At 47.3% G+C, this 24,162-nt stretch overlaps 1 protein-coding gene across 3 annotated transcripts in view; it reads left to right on the forward strand.

Annotated features, from left to right (window-relative positions):
• The window catches only part of USP39 (ubiquitin specific peptidase 39), a 92,250-nt gene that overhangs the window by 53,666 nt on the left and 14,422 nt on the right, over positions 1-24,162 (forward strand). For all 3 annotated transcript variants that reach the window (XM_086943381.1, XM_086943380.1, XM_086943379.1), the window contains exons 8-9: positions 16,314-16,381; positions 20,905-21,093. In XM_086943381.1, coding sequence (XP_086799507.1) covers positions 16,314-16,381; positions 20,905-21,093 — 257 coding nt within the window. The remainder of the gene's footprint in view (positions 1-16,313; positions 16,382-20,904; positions 21,094-24,162) is intronic.

Genomic DNA, 24,162 nt, shown 5'->3' on the forward strand with positions numbered 1-24,162 from the left:
CGGCTACTGAAGTCCATGACCTTTTATCAACAAATTGCCCCGTGCATTTCGTAGAAATGTTCAGCCAACTCCTTAACATGTCTAGTGCAACAAGCATTCCAGGCATATTTAAGACAGTCTTTACGGGACTGCTAACACCCTTCCAGGCAATTTTGGGAATCTTTCCTAATTTTGTACACTCCATTTTTGGCAGCATACCACTATTTTTGGGACTCGTTGCAGGGATTCTATTTTTGATCCTCCTGCTTCGTTATGGCAAGCCTCGGCTCAGACATAGCTCCCATGGGAATGGAAGAGACAATCCTAGCAATGCGCTACAGGGACAGGATAACTAACGTCCTCGGATTGGCCAGGCTGAGAGATCTAAACATGACCTGGTTCCTTTCATTCAGACCGATATGGCAAGATTGCATTTTACCTGTGCTACGGTGTATGCTTTGCGGCGATGAATGCGTGTTGGACATCTGTCTTTCACTTCCATCAGCAGTACCAATGGACGTCGATACTTTGCTCAGTCCAATAACGGCTCACGCATTGTGTTGTCCCCAGCGGTTACCAATCCTGATGACGGCATTCGTGGAGACTCCTGTACTACAGCCAAGTGGTAACAGTGGAGCGAGTGACAAAAGCAACATCATCCAGGTACAACGTTCTGTGAGCATTGCTGGTCCTGCCTTCGATGACAGCAATCATTCTCACACCTGCCAAGTTACAGCGCTATCTAATTTGGTTGAACTATCACCTGATTTTGTAGACCAATTCTTTGCGAGCCTGTCTGATACGATGTTCTCACCCATAGAGAAACAATAACTTTTGAGAAGCTTTCCGACACACAGCGTTCCCATGAACTCTGAATTCGGCCTTCAGTTTTGATCAACAAAAACTGCCAGGAGCTTTGGAAATCTATTTTCTTTGAATTGGACAATTTTTTCTAATATTGACCTTTTTTGGCACGAACAATTCTTTGCTTAACGTAGAAACTATTCTTAGAGAACAGAAGCTTCACACTTCTATTTCTAAACACATCTAGAGACATAACAACATAACACCAGCCTCTAGCACACATGTTATTACAATGCATTTTTATGTGATGATTTATCTCGCTTTTCTTCTGTCAGAGATACTTCATGTGTAATTCCTTTTGCATAATCGTTCATTGATTTCATATGCAATAATTTTTTGAATGATTACTATGCTTTAAAAAAAACGTACAGTACCTAAATTCCATGTATTACAAGTACGCCTATTTCGAATGCATTTATGTATTTTGGGGTGGGCAATGTTACACATGCATCTTATTGCTTAGTTTTAGTAATTTTGATGGACATGAAAACGTGGAGTGGGTGTTGCGTGCTTATCTAGGTTCCTGATCGATACTGTGACCTTATGCCCCTATTCGGCTATAAAACCATTTATTCCCTATATTGGCATAACCGTTCAAGTGCGATTTTCTGAAAAGTCATCTCTGGCCTCACACGAACAGAGCCACATTCCAGCATGACTCTCTGCTACTTCCTTTGCGACCAATTAGTGCAATGACAGTGCAGCAGTCACTATCTGATATTCCTAGATAACACTCCGAGTTCTTCAACAAGATAAAAACTTAGCAAACCTGGAAATCCCCGCTTGCTATGTTTTGATTAGTAATGGAACTCTAATGAGCAACTGATAACTGTCACTTCCTAGTGACATCTTTAATTGACGTCTTATGTCCAGCAAACTTGCGTCAAACCCGGCACCTGTCAGGTATAAATATTACCAACGTTGCCTTAAGCAATGTGAGATACGAGCTGTGAGTTCGTTGCCTGTTGCTGATGCCAGCTGCCTGCATGACCCTGTGTTGGTAAAAACTAGCACTCTGTCGCTGCAGCCTGCTATCCTGTGGTGGTGAAGCTGCTGATTACCATTATCGCCGCTACAGCGCGAACTATGGTGCAGTACGCTTGAGGAGCCGAGCAGCCGTCCTCTGCGAAGACATCCAGCCGATCCAGCTGCCCGCGGACGCTGTCCCCCCTCCTTCCTCGACGCGCTGAGAGAAGCCGCTGCATTTCTCGTGCAGAGAAATCCAGTCCCGGCGTTTCCGGTTTACCCTCGCGGGTGACTGGGATATAGAGAGAGACCCCTGAAGGAGATACCAATCCTCCATCATTCTATTCAGAGGTATGGTGTTGACTAAACCCTTAGACGAGAATTCTTGAAACAAACCTTGGCAAAACCAACTTAACTTAAGCTACTTACTTACTCCCCTTTTCACGTGTTAGGCTTAGGTCAGGCACACTGGGGTAGGCTTAGTTAGAAGCACCAGTTGAGTATGTTAGCCTAATGTATATATGACTGTATATATGTTTTATTACTTTTAAACCATTGTATGGCTAAGAAACCATATCAATGCTTTTACAGTTCTATTTCGCAATACTTATCTTACTGTACGTACTTTTTATAATAACAGTTATTGCAATTGTGGCAATACATTTCTCTTGTACGAGAAGAAAGACTGTTCAATAAATGTTAACCCTTTATTGATAAACGCCCGTCTCTCTATTCTCTACATACTGTGAAAGTAAACTGCACTAGACTGACTGAGTGAAATCTATGTCTATTGTTTCACACGACCCTAGAGATTGACTCTTGATCTGAGGAGCAAAGTTGTCATGTTGCACGGTTGTTGGAAAACTGAATCCCTTCTTGTCTGTGCCAAGGAAGCTGATCACTTCCTATGCAGAGAAGAAAGTTTCCAGTGACCTCTGAGCTAGTTGGTAACACAACCCAATTAAGTTTAGCATAGTCAGTGGAGGCCTGGAATATCTGCAGTTCCACGTCGATACTACTGTTTATGTTATTCCAATGCGCAGGGCCTAGTGGGAAACTAGGAACTACACTACAAGACATCTTAAAAAGGGCCGCTCGCCCAAGCAGGGAAAGCGGAAGCTTCCGCCAGCTCGCAACATCTCGCTTAAACCGATTCAAGGGAGGGAGAAGGTTTTGCTCATATCGGACCCGAGGGTCCAACGAAATATAAATACCAAGATATTTAAACCCCTCCTGCGCTATCTGAATGGGACAGTTACGCGGCAAAACTGGAGTATCAACACGGAGGACGTAAAGATAGGATTTAGCCCAGTTGATAATCAGGCCCGAGTTATTACCGAAGGAAGTCAAAACGTCACACAAAACTATCAAAGATTTCCTAGGGGAAGTTAAGTAAAGCAGGATGTCATCTGCATATAGGGAGATGCGATCTTCGTATTCCGGACACCAGTAAATACCACTCATGGAGGGCTCCCAACGGATCCAGGCAGCGAGCGGCTCCAAGGCCAGAGCGAACAAAAGGGGGGGAGAGTGGCCAACCCTGACTGGTACCCCAACCGAGACAAAACGGAGCCGAAACACGACCATTAACCACAATCTGTGCGAGTGGGTCCGCATAAATGAGCCGAACCCAACCAATGAAATCTGGTCCAAACCCGAATTTAGCCAGCACCGCCCACAAATACGGCCATTCCACAGTATCGAACGCCATAGTGGCGTCCAAAGATGCCAACATGGCCGGCTCACGCAGCGTTGCGGCCCTCGCGAGGACTCTGTGCAGAAGCCGAAGGTTCAAAGCTGTGTTTCTATGCGGGATAAAACCAGACTGATCCGGATGGATTAGAGCACTAATGATTTTGATCAGTCTATTAGCCAGTAGCTTGGCAAGAATTTTAGACTCTGCATTTAACAGAGAGATCGGTCTGTATGAGGCACACCTATTCCTCGGTTTTCCTTCCTTGTGTATTACAACTATCGTCGCCAATCTTTGGTCGCGGGGGAGAAAACCACGGTCCCGGGACTCTAGGAACATGTCCCTTAAATATGGAGCAATCTTGTCAGGCCGGAGCTTGTACAATTCTATCGGCAGACCATTGGGACCCATCGCTTTACCGGAACGTAGGGAACACATAGCTAACGCCACCTCATCGGCAGTAATTGTACCATCCATAAGTTCCCTGTCTTCCACAGAGAGACACGGCAGGGCAATATCTCGTAATAATAAGCACGAGTCCTCCTCCGGCCTATCAGACACGGAAGAGTACACAGTATGAAAATGATCCGCAAAACACGCCACTATCTCTTGTGGGTCTGTCACAACAGCTCCACTCACTGTCACAATCTCCGGTACCACCCGACTCGCTCTATCCTTTCTATCTAACCATGCTATCAACTTGCCTGCCTTGTCTCCAACATCATAAAGACGCCCCTGTTGTTCCCGACTAGAGCCTTCGCAGCCTCCGTCACCAACATCTTATATTCCAGTTGCTTCAATTGCAGAACATGCAATCCCGAACGGGTCACCTCCCGCTCTAGCGCTAGTTCCAAGTTAGCGATCTCAGTCTCTATCTTTACCACTTCTTCCTCTTTCTGCTTCTTGACTCCAGCAATCAATGATAGAGCTTGACCCCTGATAACAGCCTTAAACGCCTCCCACAAGGAGACCGCGGAGAAAACCGAACCTTCATTCTCCCGAAAATAGTGATCCAAAGACTTTACAAGTTCTATGCGGGTCTTGGGATTGCGAAGATACCAAGGGTTGATCGGGGCAACCCGTCCCTCAGCACCCAATGTTAATTCCAACCGAAGCCACAGCGTGGAGTGATCGAAATACCCCGGGCCATATGCCTGATCTCTTTAATACAAAACGCCTGTGCAGCCGGCACCAACCCATAATCAATCCTAGAGAGGCTACCATGAGCGCCCGAGTGAAACGTATACTGCCGCTGATCAGAGTGAAGCAATCTCCAACTGTCAACCTGGCCCAGAGTGTCCATGAAGTCAGGCAGCCATCCAAGCGCTCTCGGTAGATCTCTAGGGGGGTGTCTATCGAGCAAACCGGAAACCACATCGTTGAAATCCCCACAAATTATCAGAGACCCCCCGGGGAGATCTAGCAGAACCCATCCCAAATCAGCAAAGGTATTGGACTGTAGGCCAGGAGGGACATATACAGAGACCAGGGAAAGCGTGCGGCCCTCCCACCGTCCCGTAACAGCAGCATAGCGTCCCCTATCATCAAGGACCGTGGAGTCTATTTCAAGTGGGAAAGCGTTCTTAACAAGAATTCCAACACCCCTAGATCCAGAGGAGAACCCGGCATGGGCAACTAGACGATGCCCCTTCCTGTTCATGGCATGACATGTGTTCCCTATCAAGTGGGTCTTCTGCAATAGAACAATATCAGGGGAGTGACGTTTCAGGAGCTGCAGTAACACCCCACGCTTAATCTTGTCCCCCAGCCCATTAACATTCCAACTCATCAACCTCCACCCCCTACCCCCCATCATGAAGGAGAAAGAGAATCCAGCCCCAAGCAGAGTCCAGCACATCGATAAGAAAGTCCAGCAATAGAGCGCCTTGCAAAGACAGTAACCAAAAATCAAACACCCCCCCCACCCCAACTAACACAACCCATTACAACACCCCCCACCCTGCACCCCTGCATACAACTAAAGAGCCACCCCAACTCGCAGTGTGCCTGTCGCCCCCACATCTAACCTAAACTACGAGAAGTAAAGCTGAGGAGAACGGCACTCATTCCTGCATCCCAAGTCTTCCCTCTGCTCCACCAGGCTGACTCTGGTTCCTGTCGGGCTGGCAGAGTGTCCAACCAGTCGGCTACCACCTCGGGCTTATCAAAAAAGTGAACCCGTTCGTTGTATTCGATCCTCAGCTTGGCCGGGAAAAGCATGGCGTATTTGAGTCCCATATCTCGAAGTCTTCTTTTTACTCCCAGAAAACTGAGCCTCTGTTTCTGGACCGCCTGCGTGAAGTCCGGGTAGAAGCAGATAGAAGAGTTCTCAAACTTCAGGGGTCCACCCGCCCTCGAGGCCTGTAGGATAGCATCTCTGTCCCGAAAATTGAAGATCCGTGCTATCATAGGCCTCGGCGTGGCTCCCACCTTCGGTCTTCCACCCGGGATCCTATGAGCTCGTTCCACAGCAAAAAACTTGCTCAGTCCCTTGGGGGCTAGATGTTTGATAATAAGGTCCTCAACAAAAAGGTCAGCCGCTTGTTCCTCCGCCTGTTCCGGAATACCAACTATGCGGACATTGTTCCGCCGAGCCCTCCCTTCAAAATCACACAGACGACTGATAGCAAAGTCATTGGAGGATTTCAGGTTACGGACTTCGGTCTGCAGGTCGACAACATCAGTGGTTAAGCTCGTCATTTTTATGTCCAAAGATTAGACCTTTCCGTTGGTTTTTGTAAGGTCCGTACGGATCAAATTAACGTCGATCGCCACTGTATCCAGCTTATGAGCAAGGGTCTCCATTTGCTTTCCGAGGGAAGACTTGATGCCATCGATGGCAGCCATCACATTCTGGAAAGTCGGTTCCGTCGCCGGAGTCGATGAACCCCCCGCTTCCTCCAACGATCGGTTAGGCGACACCTTTAGTTTGATCTGTTCCCTGTTAGGACTTGCAGAGCATGTTCTCATGACACACTGTCTGATTAGCCATCATCACTAGAAAAGTATGCCCTTGGGCCACTTGACCTCTTAGGGTGGGGAGCAAGGGGGGCTCGGTTACATGCGTGTTTGAAGGTTGATGATCCGCTAGTATTCACTCGTAGACCCTGAATTGAGGAATTAAACTGCACAGTTGACATAGGTTAGACAAAGAACAACAAGACCTGCACACTCACTGTGATACACCTCTCACATACAACCTTGGAAAACTTCTAGTCCACAAAGGCGGTTCAGTAAGCCCCAGGACCTACCCCACTTCAAAGGGTACTTTGATAGTGAGTTTCACTTGTGAGATTGGGGATATATTGATATATACTTTGATAGGATTAATGATGTTCGACTGAACTGTTGATGGGGTATTGGATATACCATAAATTTAAAGATTTGACATATGATTTTAGGTTCTTGAGGAACGTTGTGGATAATCAACCAGCTGAAGGTGGAACATAATTACATGTCAGGTGATTATATAAAATTGAGTTTGTTTTCAATTTTAGTCATGTGTAGGGATATGAACTACTAATATTTGGCACTTACTGTGGGAGAAACCTTATTGTAATTTGATTCTTTTTTCTTTTTTTCTACATTGAGAGCACTGGTGGTGGTTGCGTTGGTACTATTTTCAGTGTACCTGAACTTGAATCTTTTGGTAATGATACTAAGAGGAATTTGATATATTTGTGTGTTTACATATTGTTATTTTGGGTTGCATCCCTGAAGAAGTCTTGGTGCAGAATAACAGCACGACGAAACACGTGTTGGCTGTTTTTTCTTTGGATATGAACTTGGAACAATAAATATAATTTGGAATACATGGATTTTGTGAGCTGAATTCATATGGACACAAAATAAGAAGTAACGTGATTGACTGTACCAACTGAGGAATACTTTGTCGGATAAAGGCTATATGTATATAAATAACTGATATTAGTGTGCTCAGGGTAAACCTTTTGAAAGTGTGCTATCTACTTTTGTAGATTTAGGTAGAGTTGATTGGTAACCAACTCCTTTCCCTTTGGAGCACCACTGGAGATTTTCAAAATATACTTTCCCCGATACTGTTGAGCGCGATGGTGTGTGACTGGTTACCACGTAGTAAGGATTGTCTTTCACTCTTCCCATCAAGAATAATTAAGGAATTAATGAGAAGTGCATTCAGATCTGTTACTCCCAATGTAAGGTTAGCCCCAGCATGGGAACTGAATAGGGTCTTAATGAAGCCTCTATTTAAGAGCAGATTTAGTGAGATTCAACAAATCCTTTTTTTTTTTTTTTAATACAAGTTGAAGTTCTTTATTATGATTGTTAGGACAGATGTCTGAAAAAACAATAAATACAAACAATCACAGAGTAAAAATAACAATAGTAAAAAATAACCCATTCCCCCACCCCCAATCTTGGCACAATTTTTAGCATATTCTACCCTCTTGAACAGCTATACACCCAAAAGAGATATCAGGGTACACGCAGCTGATCATAATGATTACATCATAGGGGCCCACAGCAAGGTCCATCATGGCAGTTTATACAATAAAAGGTTCTAAAACATTTCTAACCCAATCCGATACTAAAAAATGTTGCTAGTGCACAAACAACATCTAAAAACTCCATGTTTGTTAGTGTAGGAAGCTGGCTCTTTATATGATATATTCAAAATGAGATCTATTGTGCAAAGAGTCCAGGGGCTCCCTTATGAGTGGACAGGGGCTTACTCTAGAAATCCCAAGGCGCTCTTCTAGGGGGTATTGTGGACGAGCAGCCTTTGGCTTATCAGAGAAGAGTGTTAGATATCTTCAAATACACGCAATAGTCAATAATTAATGCACACAACTCAGTAGTGAGATCCACACAAATTTATAAAAAGAACACATATCTTTATGTATGTTTAGTCACCACATTCAAAATGATCAAGTATGTAAGTTTTTCAAGAGAAACACTTTTTACGTTTAAAAAGTCGACACTGCATTTTTCAGAAGCTGCAGTGTTATCCTATGGGAGGAAAAACAAGTATGGCCTTCATGGTACAATACAGCGACTTACGAGTCCAGTCTCTGGGACTTAATATGAGTATGGGGCAAGGTCCAAGGCAGCACTAGCAGGTTACCTCCAGCGGCACTAGGGCGGCCAGGTGCAATGGTGCAAAACAGCATCGGAGGCCCAATGGAAGACTATGGAAACAGTCTTTGAGAAAAGAGGCTACAGGTTTTGACTGGGAGGCCAGTCTGGCTGAACCAACAGGGGGTCTCGGGCCTCACGATGCTCGGGGACACCTTTTGTCCTCTTCTCCATGGGCCAGGGGCGACGGGTGCAGAGGTGTCTTTAGGGCATCGGGTCTTTGTCACCAGGAGCAGTCTCAGTATAGGAGGCCTGCAAACAGAGGCTGCAGGCGGTGTCTAAGTCCACAGTGGGGAAACCCAAGGTGGACTTAGGGTCTGGGGACCTCATTGACTCAGTTGGCCCACTGCAGCTCAGGATAGGTGGCTGTGGCGCAGTGGTGCTTTCTGGTGTCGGGTTCTTACGGTCTTGGAGCCTCATAGCTCAGTCTTTTGGCACCTGCAATGTGGAGGAAAGCATCTCCATTGCTCCATGGGAGCACTTAATTCCTCGGTGAAGTGCTGGCAGGTCTCCCAGGCTTTGGAGACACAGCAGCTGCAGGACAAGTTGTCTTTTGGTGCAATTGTCGAAGTCAGCAGACACACCGGCAGGATTGGCACCAAGTCAGTTGCTGGGTCTTCTGTTCATGCCCTTTGTGACTCTTCACATGCGTCTTCTGCTGTCAGGTCTGCAGTATCTGGTTTCCTGGTGCCAGGTTCTCCCCTAAATACTGAATTTAGGAGAGTGTAGGATAGTAGCCAATGGGCTACTTACCCTTGAGGTCACTGCACCTCCCTATAAAGCTTTTATATGACCACTTCCTGTGGTCTCACCCTTGGGGTCAGAAACTAGTCTCTGGTGGCCGGCTCGCGATAACCAGTCAGCCAGGACACCAGTAGCTCTTAGAGTTTCAGGGGGCACCTCTAAGGTGCCCTCTGTGTCCATGTGTTAATAAATCCAACACTATGTGGGTTTATTAATACAAGATGTTTGAGACCAAACATCCCTATTTTCAGTGAAGCCATCATTTAGCTGGGGAAGCTCGTTTTCACCAGTATCCAGCACATGTACTTTAAATGGCTTCCCTATTCACTTGCACTGACAGCTATCGGACTGACCAGCACAGGGGCATATCTAAACATGCACATTTCCTCACATCTAGTATAGTGCACCCTGCCTTAAGGCTGTAAGGCCTGCTGTAGGAGGTGACTTACCTATACTGCATGCAGTGTCAGTGGGCATGGCACACAGGTGTGTGCCATGTTGTGTTTTCACTTTTGTCTGCACCAAGACACACAGCCTTCAGTGGCAGTCTGTATGTGCTTGGTGAGGGGTCCTTTAGGGTGGCACAATTTGTGGTGCAGGCCTTAAGGACTCTCTTAAACCTCCTTGCCCTAGGTACCAGGGGTACCATCTACTAGGGACTTGCAGGGGGCTAAGGGTATTGCCAATTAGGGGTACAATTGCTCAGTTTTGGGAAAGAGATCTGGCACTGGGGACCTGGTTAGCAGGTTGCCAGTGCACCTCCATTGGAAATCACATCAAATACGAGGCAAAAGGTGGCGATGACCATGTCAAAAAGTTGCACTTGTGTACAGTCAGCAATGCAAGTGCCTCATTACAATGACCAATATTATATTTTAAGAAAACTGCATTTTTATAGAGCTTGTGAGATTTAAACAGTCTCGTAGAAAATGAATGAAATGAAATGAAAAGAGCATTTATAGAGCGCGATAGCTACCCTCGGGCGTCCTATCGCTGCGGACAACAAGCCTAGTGCACAACAATTCAAGCTATTCTGGTTTGTTAAAAAGCAGGGTTTTTAGGAGTTTACGGAAGGTGAGCAGTTTAGGTTCTGATCTGAGTTGGATGGGGAGGGAGTTCCAGAGTCTGGCCAAGTTGAGGGAGAACGAGCGGCCTCCACATCTTGCTCTTAAACCTCGGTGTTACGGCCAGAAAAGCGGATTTTGATCTGAGCTGTCTATTTGGATGGTAGGCTGTTATCAGAGTGGTTAATGGTGGTGCCTTTCCTCCAGAAGGCTCGGTGGGCAATGCACATAGCTTTAAATTCAACCCTTTTCCTCACTGAAAGCCAGTGGAGGTCCTTCAGTCTGGGTTTGACTGGGAGTCGGCGGGGGACCTGGAGAAGAGTTCTGGCTGCACAGTTTTGGATGATCTGCAGCTTGTTTAAGGTTGTCTGTGGTGCGCCTAGGTAGAGGGCGTTCCCGAAGTCCAGACGGGATAAGATCAGGCCCTGGACCATTATCTGTCTAGCATCAAAAGGCAGCAGAGGGAGAATTTTTTGCAGAAGCCTTAGCAGCCCAAAGCAGATGGCTGAGAGTTTGGCTGCGTGGAAGTTGAAATTGAGGGATTTGTCAAGCCAGATGCCTAGGCTTTTGATCGTGTCTTTATGCACAGGGGCAGGTCCGAGGCAGGGGGCCCAGAATGGGTCGATGGTGTTATAAATGGGACTACCAAGGAGCATAAGCTCCGTCTTGTCCCCATTCATTTTGAGACAGGAAGATATCATCCACTCAGCGACTGCTTCCAGGCAGTCTTTCAGACTGTTGGATGTGGCTTGCAGGGGGTTGAGAGCCTCCACTAGCTGCGTATCATCAGCGTAAGTGACAATTTTCACTCCAAAAGGACGGACGATCTCAGCTAGGGGGCTCATATATAGATTAAATAATGTAGGGCTCAGGGAAGAGCCCTGCGGCACCCCGCAGTCAAGGGGCTTGCTAGGGGAGATGTCACTCTCAAAAACCTGGAAGGAGCGATTGGATAGGAAAGATCTAAGCCAGGTGATTGCAGTCCCTGATATTCCCTTACTGCTAAGTCGGTGCAGTAGGATGTCGTGGCTCACAGTGTCGAAGGCGACACTAAGGTCGAGGAGAATGATGGCTGCAGAGCCTCCCTGGTCTAAAATTCTCCTTGCCTCCTCCGTCACTGCGATCAAGGCGGTTTTCAGTCCCATGTAGGGGGCGGAAACATGTCTGAGTGAGGTCTAAGAGTTTGTTGGCTTCCAGAAACTGTCAACACTGTGTTGGCATGTTTCTCCAGGATTTTACTAAGCCAGGGCAGCAGAGAGATGGGTCGATAGTTGGGGGGGTTGTTTGGTTCAAGATTAGGTTTTTTGAGGAGAGCTTTGACCATGGCTCGTTTCCATAGGGGTGGAACGATGCAGGTGAATAGCGAGGCGATAAGTAGTTCCAGGATGGTAGGTAGAATATGGCTAATGACTGGTAGTAAGGTGCGAGGTGGTGCAGGGTCATTGGGGGAGCCGGATTTTACCTGATGCATAATGGAATCGAGTCTAGAGGGGTCTAGGAGAGGGAAATGGTTAAGTGTAGCTAAAGGCTGGGTCTCTGGGGGAACATTAACATTTGATGCTTGCAAATCACAAGAACAATTTTATCCAGGTCGTAAAGTCCATTAAACTCCTCATACATTAAAAATCTACGGTTCAAGTCTACCCGAAATGTAATACCTGCATTTGCAGTTGGAGGTTGAGGAATACTGATTAATAGGAGTTCATCCGGTGGCTATGCCAAGACTCCAGCATATAGGTAGCTGAAGTTTTCCTTGCAACATAACCTAAATCGGCCACCCTAGATTCTTTCCTGCCAGCTGCTTTCAACTCCCCCTTTGACAAGTGTGAACCTCCCATGACATTGAATTTCCCCACCTTCAGTACTGCAACGGTTTCCTGACCTGCTCCGCCCATCCAATTTCACCAGCTCCTCCTCCTGATTAGGCCACCTTCCTCTCTTTCTGACCTTATGTATATTACTTAGATGTGCCGCCCCAGCGTTTTCCGGGGACCATGCACCTTTTAAAAAAAGAATTCTGTTTATTAAGAGCTTGCAAGTACAATAGTTACTTCCCTCAGGGAGCCATCAATATCAACAAAGCGTTTAACAACACAAGCAATTTTTGAAAGCGAGAAACACATCTGTGATATGAGGAATCAGCATAACATACAGCTCAAAGAGCCAACGACCCACCCCATCCACCTCCCCCCCCCCCCCCCCCCCCCCCCCCTCCCCCCAGCACCCCCCCTTCACCCCTCTTCTCTGCACTTACGAGGATGTGGCAATTCACGGTCAATAAAATGTAAAACAATATATAGGTACACATTTGGCAGTCCAAACAGAAGGGTATACATGCAATGGACCCCAAGTCAATACAACTTTATATGGAAAACAAGTGAGGAATCGGGTAAAGAAAAGAAAAAAGGATAAAGCACATCACAAATCAGGGTGACTCAGTAGATACATGGTAAGCGGGCCCAGAAGTCTTTGGGTCGGGATGACTCCGGCAGTTCCTCTGCATGGATCTCTAACTGTTCCCTGCAGTAGGTCGGGTCTCAGACCCACCTACGGACTGTAGGAAGTGTCTTGGCACCCTAGCACTGTGCCACGGCTCGCTTGGCCAATAATGTCGCCACTGCAACCAGGCGCCAGTTACACGGTTTCAAGCGGGACCATGCACCTTAAGGGTTCATCTGACTTGTTGCATCCACTTCGGACTAGCTTCCAAAACGTATTCATATCTTTAGCCTTGGAGGTACAGATCATGAGATCCCAATTTGCATGGTTAAAATCCTATTTCTTTATTCTAATCAGAGCGGCATACTCCTTTATAAGATTGTACCTTTCACTTTCCTTTGAGGCCTCCAGGAGACACCTCTTCGGTCTAGCTCTTCACAGCCTCTTTCTTAACTATAAACATTCTTTATCAAACCAGGGCTATGTAGATGACCAACAAGTTTGAACTTCCTTAGCCTCTAAGTTACACTTTCTAATTATTGGTGTCAAACATTTGACAACATCTGTAATAGTCTCATAGTACCAGTTCACAACATTGGTGCTCGGCTCCCCACCAAGCCCTAGTTTCTTTGACACCCGATACTGCATTTATTGCTCACTATATCTGTCGTCTATTCTGGTAGTCGGACATTTAGGGAAGACCCAAATCCCTGTACTGTGGTAGAGAAAGAGTTGTTTTTAAGCCCCAATGGTTGGTCGCTGCCCATGATTCTAACTCCCTCAGAACTTTGACATGTCACAAAGTTCAGTCCTGTATAAAAATATAATCAATTAGGCAGCTCTGATTGCCATGCGCAAACTTTTCGGCTGCCGGCATAACCTGCCTGAACTGGCCATTTAGGCACACAAATCCTAACTCGGACATGAACTTGTTTAATTTTAGATCATTCTTTGATTGGGTGCCTTTGGGGAAGATTGCAATCGGTATTCCATAACTTTCCAACATATCACTCTAACTGACTTCTTCCAGGGCTGGTGCCAATCGGTGATTAAAGCCCCCCATTAAAAGGATGGGAGAAGCCCCTGGGATTCCTGTCGGGGATACCATGTCTGTAATAAACACTTGTCAAAACTCCTGCCGACCCTCCCCGTGATTTATATAAACATTAGCTATAATCAAACTGTTGACACATTGGCAACCAACGCACAGGTCAAGACGGCAGACCAATAGCCAGTCGCTGCTTGTCTATATCATACTTGCACCTTTGATTAATTTTGTTGAGATCAGCGTCATCAACTCTCTTTGTGAGTGCACTTCCCCCTTTTGTTTCATGTTTCACAAACTGCCTAAAACCACTCAGACGTAATTGCTCTCCAGCCAGCCAAGTCTCCTAGAAACCTATAATCATATTCTCCTCCCATGTCTTAGTAAGATCAGTTGTTCTGACTAAATTTTCCAAGCCATGTACATTCCACAAGAAGGCCCCCAGGTTGGCGAGAGAGGCATCCACCTAATGCACCTGCTAAAGCCACTTGATCTATATCTCTTGTGGTAACCGCCTCCAGTGCATTTTCAAGAAATAAATACCTACAGTAAATTAAACCTATTCAAAGGTTTTCACTTATTTGCTTTTTTCCCTTTACGTGTAGCCTGGACGTCCTGTGAGCGGCATGTACATGTTCCTGATCTGCAAACACAAGGAGATGATGGACGGAGCACTGAAACTTTTCAGACACTCTCCTCCAGTCACAGATCTGGGTTGAATCCATCATCCTTCTTTTGCTCACTTTGCCACCACAGTTCAGACTTCGCTTTATGCAAATCAGTTTTGACCCCATGTCTCGTGGGAATAGTCCAGCCTGAACTGCCAAGCCAGATCTTCCCTGGACTGGAACTGAGCATCCTTGGACCAGTTTCGGGGTAACATCCCTCATCAGCCCGGCTAGCTTGAATCTAGTGACAAACTGAGGAAGGGGCACATGCCAGGGCATACCCTGCTAACTTAAGGCGACTAAAGCAAACACAAGGAGATGATGGACCGAGCGCTGAAACTTTTCAGATGCTCACCCCCAGTCTCAGATCTAGGTTGCATCCATCATTGTTCTTTCATGCACTTTGCCACCCCAGTTCAGACCCAGCCATTTGCAAATCAGTCTTGACCTGCACCTCATGGGAACAGTCCAGCCCGAACTGCCAAGCTAGGTCTACCCTAGACTGGACCGGCTGGAATATTCCTGTGTGGGAGAGCGCTTACGGGGAGGTGAGGGACTATGTGTCTTCCCAAATGATTTCAAGTTTTAAGGTTTATGTATTCTCATAGGTCTGGCATTTTTACACCCCCTTGGGGGGGTGGGGCTTGCAGACTTAACCCATACTTTAAATATGTTGTATCCTCATTATAAATTAGATTTAGAACACATTGTGTCTGTGATATTTCTTGAGAGGCTATAAGCAGATTCCAGTCCATGGACTGACGAAACTCCAGGTTGATGCACTTTATCATAGTTATGTGTTCAGAACCACACTGTCTGCATCTGTGGTCCGTTCCTCACCCAGTCCTTTTAGCACATTACAGGTCGCACCACTGTGGGTCCTGTCGTATCTCGACAGGGTCTGCTCCCTGCTCAGTGGTCACCGTGTGACCCAGACCTGCTGCTGGGATGATCTAGTAGCACTTACTGCAGTAGCTGGCAAAGTCAGGAGACTGCACAAATCAGCAGCAGATTCAGGATCTTGGCCTGTGGCATCCTTTCCCTACCGCAGCCCAGCCCCTGCCCCAGGCATGATTGCAACTCCTTACAGCAGTTCAGCTTCTAGTGAGGCCCTAACGTTTCCTGAACTGATGCAATGTGAGTGAAGCTTGTGGCGGGGTTACCTGTGCTGGTTCGATGTGTACGTGTGGATTTGCAGGAGGCATTTCTACTATCTCTTCTGTACTTAACTTGCTGCACCTCAGCTGAATTTAAAGGTATGTGTCGGTGTGTACCAGTTACTGCTACAGCCTTAGCCAGCCTCTCCAGTATGTTTGTACTGGTGTTGTCGTATTGTACCTATTTTGTGTGCATAAGGTCACTATCTCTGCAAGAAAGCTTGTGCTGGTCAGCCTTTATAACCCTGTGTGTGCGGTTAGGGCTAAGGAACGGTGCATCACTATTACTCTTCCTGTAACAATTGTGCATGAGTGAAGGGTGTACACCTTTTTTGGTTAACGAAATACATAAGAAAACCATTTTTTTCACAAGGCAATAGCCAAAATGACTTGCTTTGTCAATGCTAGGTTTTATTGAATTGTATAGTATGACCAATGTTGGTTTCAACATTGTGTTCAGTTGTTCTACCCAAATGCTTTCAGGAGAGATGATATGCCTTCGACCTAAAAAGAGAACAAGAATTTCCATTGTTAACCAGTGTTTGTAAAGTAACAAAGTTGAATTTTTATGTTTTGCAGCAATTGTGACAGACGTGTTCCAGGGATCTATGCGTATATTTACTAAAAAGCTGCCACATCCTGATTTGGTGAGTTAACCCAAACAGTCTTGTCTCCTGTGAAGCTTTCCGCTCTTGCTCAGGCATATACCTTTTTCACTAGAAATATTTCTAGCTTCTAGGGCTGTGAAGTCTGGAGGGCCGAAGGTCTCCAGAACCCCTCGCACTGTTTACCACCTACCCACTCCCTTTAGAAATATTTAGCGGCTGCTCCAGTCTACACATTTGGTGGTCCTGAGATACTTCTGGAAGGAGATTCTAAGTAGGTTTATTCAAATTGAGTACTCTTTACAAGACACTCCTGATGTGGTGTTACTGGGGCGCGGGGAGATGAGCGAAAAGCACAAATAAAAGGATGAATGTGACTGGTGAATCATTCCATTAACAGCTGCCAAGCAGTCAATTGCATCATTTTAGAAGAAACCGGATTCTCCAATGCTAAATAGACGATATGCCAAGCATTGGGTTACAATAGCCATGAAAAAAAAAATTTATGATTTGAATGATCAGCAAAATGCTTTAACCAGATTTGGCAGCCGCAGATTGACCAGTTGCTTGGCATTGAAATCTGCTCGACCAGACTGCATGCACTGAAAACGTGTGACTTGGAACTATTGATAATGACTAAATGTTAATGTACAGAAGGCACCGATATATACAGTAGGGCTGGGACAAGTAGGGCTCCGTCACATGCAGCCACTGAGTGCCCATGTGTATGAAGGAGGGTGGGGGAGAGCCTTGAGGAGATGGAGGTATGCTAAAAATGAGCGGGAGTAACCGGTGAACTATATGGATGTTATGATATGTCAATCAATCAATCAATCATGACACTTGTATAGCGCGCTACTCACCCGGGAGGGTCTCAAGGCGCTTGGGGTAGGGGTTCGCTACTGCTCGAACAGCCAGGCCTTTAGTTGCTTCCTGAAGGAGAGGTGGTCCTGGGTCAGCCGGAGGTGGATGGGGAGGGAGTTCCATGTCTTGGCCGCCAGGTAGGAGAAGGATCTGCCTCCGGCGGTGGCTCTTCAGATGCGTGGTACAGCGGCGAGGGCGAGGCTGGCAGACCGTAGCTGGCGGGTGGGTGTGTGGAAGGTCAGGCGGTCGTTGAGGTACTTGGGACCCAGGTCGTGGAGAGCCTTGTGTGCGTGGGTGAGGAGCCTGAGCGTGATCCTCTTGTTGACGGGGAGCCAGTGCAGGTCTCTCAGGTGGCCGTAGATGTGGTTGCGTCGGGGGATGTCCAGGATGAGTCGGGCGGAGGCGTTCTGGATGCGTTGGAGTCTTTTCTGTAGCTTGGCTGTGGTTCCGGCGTAGAGGGTGTTTCCGTAGTCCAGTCGGCTGGTGACTAGGGCCTGGGTGACCGTCTTCCTGGTTTCTGTCGGGATCCATCGGAAGATCTTGCGGAGCATGCGGAGGGTGTGAAAGCATGAAGAGGAGACGGCGATGACTTGTCTGGTCATCGAAAGGGAGGAGTCCAGGATGAATCCCAGGTTGCGTGCGTGGTCTGTGGGCTTGGGGGCGGTGCCCAGGGCAGGGGGCCACCAGGAGTCGTCCCAGGCGGAGGGTGATGGTCCCAGGATGAGGACTTCCGTCTTGTCTGAGTTCAGTTTCAGGCGGCTGTTCTTCATCCACTCGACGACCTCTTTCATCCCTTTGTGGAGGCTGGTTCTGGCGGTGTCGGGGTCTCTGGTGAAGGAGAGGATCAGCTGGGTGTCGTCGGCATATGAGATGATATTGAGGTTGTGTTGGCGTGCGATGGTGGCGAGTGGTCTCATGTAGACGTTGAAGAGGGTGGGGCTGAGTGAAGATCCTTGCGGGACGCCGCAGATGACTTCAGTGGCCTCGGATCGAAACGGGGGTAGGCGGACTCTCTGTGTTCTTCCGGCGAGGAATGAGATGATCCACTTCAGTGCCTTCTCTTGGATGCCGGTTTGCTGAGGCGTTGGACTAGGGTGCGGTGGCAGACAGTGTTGAACGCAGCGGAAAGGTCCAGGAGGATGAGTGTCGCTGTTTCCCCGTTGTCGAGCAGGGCTCGGATGTCGTCGGTGGCTGCGATGAGGGCGGTCTCGGTGCTGTGGTTGGCTCTGAAACCGGACTGCGAGAGGTCGAGCGATCCATTCGTCTCGAGGAAGGCGGCAAGTTGTCTGTTGGCGATCTTCTCTATGACTTTGGCAGGAAAAGGGAGGAGCGAGATGGGGCGGAAGTTTTTGAGGTCGGTGGGGTCCGCTGTTGGTTTCTTCAGTAGGGCGCTGAGCTCGGCGTGCTTCCAGCTCTCCGGGAAGGTGGCGGTGTCGAAGGAGGTGTTGATGACGTCTCGGAGTTGGGGTGCGATGGTGGAGTCTGCCTTGTTGAAGATGTGGTGCGGGCAGGGGTCCGTCGGTGATCCGGAATGGATGGTGTTCATCTGCGGGCTGTGTCTTCGGTGGTCATCGTGGTCCAGGTGCGGAGGGTGGCGGTGGGGTGCGTTGGTTCGACGGTTGGGTGCGTGGATGGTGCGCCGAAGCTGTTGTGGATGTCTGCAATCTTGCGGTGGAAGAATGAGGCGAGGGTGTCGCAGAGGTCTTGTGAAGGGGTGATGTCGAGGTTGCCGGTGCTGGGGTTGGAGAACTCCTTGACGATGCAGAAGAGTTCCTTGCTGTCGTGGGCGTTGTTGTCCAGTCGATCCTTTAATGATTTCTTCTTGGTGGTGCGGATGAGCTGGTGGTGCTTGCGGGTCGTGTGTTTGAGGGCGGTCATGTTTTCAGTGGTCCGGTCGTGGAGCCAGGCTTTCTCGAGGGTGCGGCAGGTCTTCTTGGAGTCCTTGAGTTCGTCGGTGAACCAGGGGGCCTTCTTGCTTCTGGGTTTGCTGGGAGGGTTCTTCAGTGGTGCAAGGTCGTCGGCGCAGGCGGTCAGCCACTGCGTGAAGTTGCGGGCTGCTTCGTTGGGGTCCGGTGTGCTAGCCGGCGGGTTTTGGCTTAGGGAGGTGGTGAGCTGGTCGGCGGTGATCTTGCTCCAGCTTCTGTGAGGGATCTGTTGCGGGTGGTGGTGGATGGTGGTTTTTCTGAAGCTGAAGTGGACGCAGCTTTGGTCGGTCCAGTGAAGTCCGGTGGAGTGGCTGAAGGCTATGTGCTTGCTGGATGAGAAGACTGGATCAAGTGTGTGGCCGGCGTACTGAGTGGGGGTGTTGACCAGTTGCTGGAGTCTGAGGTTGGCGAGGTTGTCCAGCAGGGTGACGGTGTTGCGGTCCTTGGTGTTCTCCAGGTGGAAGTTGAGGCCCCCTAGGAGGATGTAGTCGGCGGAGCGGAGGGCGTGTGGGCTGATGAAGTCCGTGATGTCTTCGCTGAATTGTGCGCGTGGTCCCGGGGGTCTGTAGGTGAGGGTGCCTCTGAGGGTCGTCTTTGGATCGGTATGAATCTGGAAGTGGAGGTGTTCGGCGGCGGCAAAGGTGTCGTCGGCGTCGGTCGTGATGCGGATGGTGTTCTTGTGGACGATGACGATGCCTCCTCCGGTCTGGTTGATCTTGTATCCATCCGGGACGGCGATGGCGATGTCGGGGGCTGAGGAGGCGTTCATCCATGTTTCAGTGAGGAAGGCGATGTCTGGTGAGGTAGTGACAAGGAGTTTCCAGAGTTCCACTGCGTGTCTGTGGACGGAGCGGGTGTTGAGCAGGATGCACTTGAGGTCGTTGCTGGAGTTTGGCTTGGCGTGCGCGGTGCATGTTCGGAGGCAGGTGAACTTGCAGGTTGTGCAGGTGAAGGGTCCGTGGAAGCGTTTCGGGGCGGCCCGGCAGCAGGTGGGTTTTCGGCCGGTATTGAGTGCGTTGAGGGCCGCGGCGTCGTAGGTTTGTCGGGTCGACTTGCATCGGTGGGGGCCAGGGGTCCTGGCGCTGGGCGCGGTCCGGGCGAGGTCCAGGCGCAGACGGGCTTACCTTTGGCACGCCTTCGGCAGACAATCGGCGCACCCGCTGCGCGTCTGCGCGGTCGCCATTTATGGCCAAGTGGGCGGGAGGGTGGAACAGCTGGGAGGCGGGAGCGGGGAGGCCACAGAATGAAAAGGGGGCGTGGCCGCTAGCACGGCGGCGGGGAGCAGGGCGGGCAGGCACAGGGGGGCAGAAACAATACAACACAGCCCTGAGAATAACAAAATGCAATAAATACAAAAGGGAACCAAAAAGATTAGCAGAATGCAAGAGAAACTGAAAGGAAACAAAAAGGTTATAACACTACACGCAAATACGGCGGAGGGGCGGGATCGGAGAGGCAGGCTCTACGAGGCTGCGGGCAGCAGCGAGGCGGGAGCACACACAACAGCTGGTGGCCGTGCGGCGCGGGGGTGTCCTGAGAGCAGGTCAAAGCATGTAAGTGTTGGAGCAGCGTTCTCTTTGCTCAATACATTTTTTTGAGAGAAAAAAAGTATTAGATGCAGTGTTGTGGTGTTCAGTAGCCTAGCATCTAGGACTGTCGGAGCTGTTTACTTCTGTGCATCCTCACAGGACCCTGTGCCTGGCTGGGTCGAAGGAAGACATGCCCTGTTTGCTGTTACTACCTTTCGCTCTGTTTCATGCCTCTTTGCACTCTCAGCCCGCAGAAGAGAAGGAGCAGCTGCTCCTGAATGCAGAATACCAGGAAAAGACTCTGGAGTCCACTTTCATGTACCTGATGCTTGACCTGCCAACAGCGCCGCTCTACAAGGACGAGAAGGAGCAGCTCATTATCCCCCAGGTGCCACTCTTCAGCATCCTAGGCAAGTTCAACGGGATCATCGAAAAGGTACGCTAGGGACCCTGCAATACTTGTTTCCATTATGATCATTCTACATATTGGAGCTATTTGCAAACATACCACACAAATATGCCAGAGGGAGCAGGAGGGCTATGAAATAGCTGCAGAATTGGGCGGAATGTACTTCAGAAAGCCGGACTCTCGTAAAAACCACAGGACTGATTTAGAGCCTCCATTTCTTAATTACTCACTAATTGTTTAATCCTATGCTCAATTCTGTGATCAGAACTCTAAAGTATTTACTTGCAAAATTTACATAAATGTGAGCTGTCGGCCAATTTATTGAATTACTGCATATCCATCCAGAGTTGAAACTACTGGGTGGATCTTTAAGAAGGGGACTTTCTGTTTGTTAGAGAGGATGCAAGGGTGGTGATACTGGGTTTCTTATGGTCCATTCTCTTTCTGAAGTTATTTGTGGGAAGGTAACCAGACTCCTGAGGCTGACAGGGCATTTCTGTATGAACTGATAAAGTGAGTTTGTAGTGGAATAGCTGTCTGGAAAGGCCTGTCTCGAGTTGGAAACTACGTCAGTTGCAGGTGGCAAGTTTTACTGCTTTGAAATAGTTATATTGATAACTGTGTATATATAGTAGTGTTTAGAGGAAGTGGTAAAACTTGCATCTTCTTTTCAGAGCTTGCTGATAACATGTATAAGATGTTTATCAAGTGAGATGGCAGAAATATTTAGAAAGAGTCCTTTGCCCATCAAAGAGAAGTAAGCAAAGGTTTAATTTAGAGATGTCCAACATGCATCAGACCTTGAATTTAAGAAACCGTTACTGGGAAAGTATCCTTTTCGGATGTATTCACTTAACATAATCCATTTATAAAAATATTGATCCAGGAGGATCTGGCAGGTCACTGCTTGCACTTTGGTTTCAGCAATCATCGACTGGACACTTTCTCACTTAATTTCTGCCAGCTTTTTTTAAAGATGCTTCTAGCCATTTTGATGTTTGTCTCTTAATTACTATTTCATTATGAATTTTGCCTTCCACCATGAATTTCTTGTGCAATTACATTTGCAAATCGTTGTTGATTCGTAGTGTTGTTCAACTATGGTTTTTAATTCCTATTTTGTCTATTTATGGCTGCTTGGGTTTTCTATTGATCAACTATAAATCAGTGGTTGTTCTTTGGTACTGTGTTTTCACAGGAGTCGTCTTGTGGCTATAGTTTTCTTGTATCTCTTTAGTTTTTTTCTCTAATTTTGTGCAATCCTTATCATTGTTTGTGGATTCATTAGTTTTGTGTATTTGTTCATGGATGGTTGTTGGTGGCTTGTTTTTTATTTTTTATTCACTTTAATGAGGAGCTTCTGTTCTGTCGCCCCACAAACTGATAGTGTTTAATGGCTGACTATTTTCATTGAATTGAAAAACAAAAGAAGACGGCCAGGGACAAATTATTGTCTGACACAAATGTGAAGTAATAGCACCTCTAAGGTTTGTTAATAAAACCCTCACACACCAACCTGGTTGGTGTCCTGCTTCATCATCAGGTTCCAGCCAGGCGGCCGAATGCCACCTGGCTGTGCTTCAACACCTGAATTACAGTGGAGCAGGTTTTTTTGAGGTGATGTGTGACTAAGTGTGTGAATTTATCGTTAAAAATACCTCCAGAATACTGCCAGTTGATTTATTATTGGAGTTCTGGGGTATGATTAAAATTAACGGAGAGTAGATGAGTTCTTGCAGTCACTATGTGTAGCTGTATGTATCATCAGGTGGTCGACATGTTTCAGCCCTTGGAAAAAATCTCGGGCTTTCTTCAGGACCTCTCAAAATGCGTGTGATAAAGTGAAAATACAGTGAGTGATAAATTACCAAGTGTATTGCATATTTACATTTACGCTAAGGAATGTGTATCATGCAGAGAGGACCGCCCGTTTTGTTGTCCTCTTAGAAATTGTAAGTTACCTGTAAAGGAAAATACAGTGTAGAATACTGGCATTAGATATGTCTCCAGTGTAGGCTGTACTTGTGCCTATATTTCGCCAGTGCTGGCTACTGATATCCAGTGTGCATTTTCAGTCATGCTGTGGATATCGACAGTACTGGTGAATAATAAGTGGTGCTAAGTACTTGTCGGGTGGTCAGATGGACAAATAAAGCTTGCTTTACCATGCACAAGGTCAAACGACAAATACATTCAAAATGCAACATTATAATTGGTGCCTGTATGATTAATGAATACCTTGTGGCGTGGATAGCAATGTGTGCCTATTGTTGTAAAAGACAACACATGTGATTACTATGAAATAATAAATCAATTCATTATGTAGGAAATAGTCGTGCACACGTTGACATGAAGCATCTTTACAGACATTCATAAGGCATGCATTATTTCAAACAACCAAGATATTTACTTTTATCGTGAATTAGGGTTTCTAATCTTTGTCCCAGGTTGCGGGGGGTACTTTGTGTTGCCTCTCCAGATAAATATCTGAAAGTATACAGAAAATGCGGGAATGGTCTATTCAAGTTGCCGAAGTGGCGGCATTCTCAATAAAGTAAACCGGTTAATGAAATGAGCGTGGCGGTAAAAGACCACTTGGTTAATTCTTACTTGGTAAATTTGTAGTTTACCCCGTATCACCTAATACGCGTGTCCCCTGGGCAAAGTATGGCGCCGGACAGCGGTCTTAGGGGCTGTATATATGGGAGCATGAAGACGCCAGCGCTTCCGGATACTGCATGCGCGTCATCACGTTTGGGCGTGCCTGTGGTCATGTGGGGGCGTGCCCGGCTCTTTGGGAAGGTCGCTGGGGCATGAATGACCAGGAAGCATGGTTTTAGCGGCCATCTTGCAGTGCGTTTTGATAGAAAAATTAATATGTGAAACCATAGTGGCTCAGACAAATTGTTTAAAGCAATCAGACTGTGTTAAAAATACGATAAATCTCTATTGAAAGAAAATGGCCCTAATAAAAGCATGGTTTTGGCCTTCTTGAAGGGCGTTTTGAAATTAATAAATGACACCAAATTGGCTCATAAAAATTAGTTGTTTCAAGTAACCAATGTTAAGTTAAAAATAGATATATCTTATTGGCGA

This window comes from Lissotriton vulgaris, chromosome 11, assembly GCF_964263255.1.
Source record: "Lissotriton vulgaris chromosome 11, aLisVul1.2, whole genome shotgun sequence".
Classification (NCBI taxonomy): Eukaryota; Metazoa; Chordata; class Amphibia; order Caudata; family Salamandridae; genus Lissotriton; species Lissotriton vulgaris.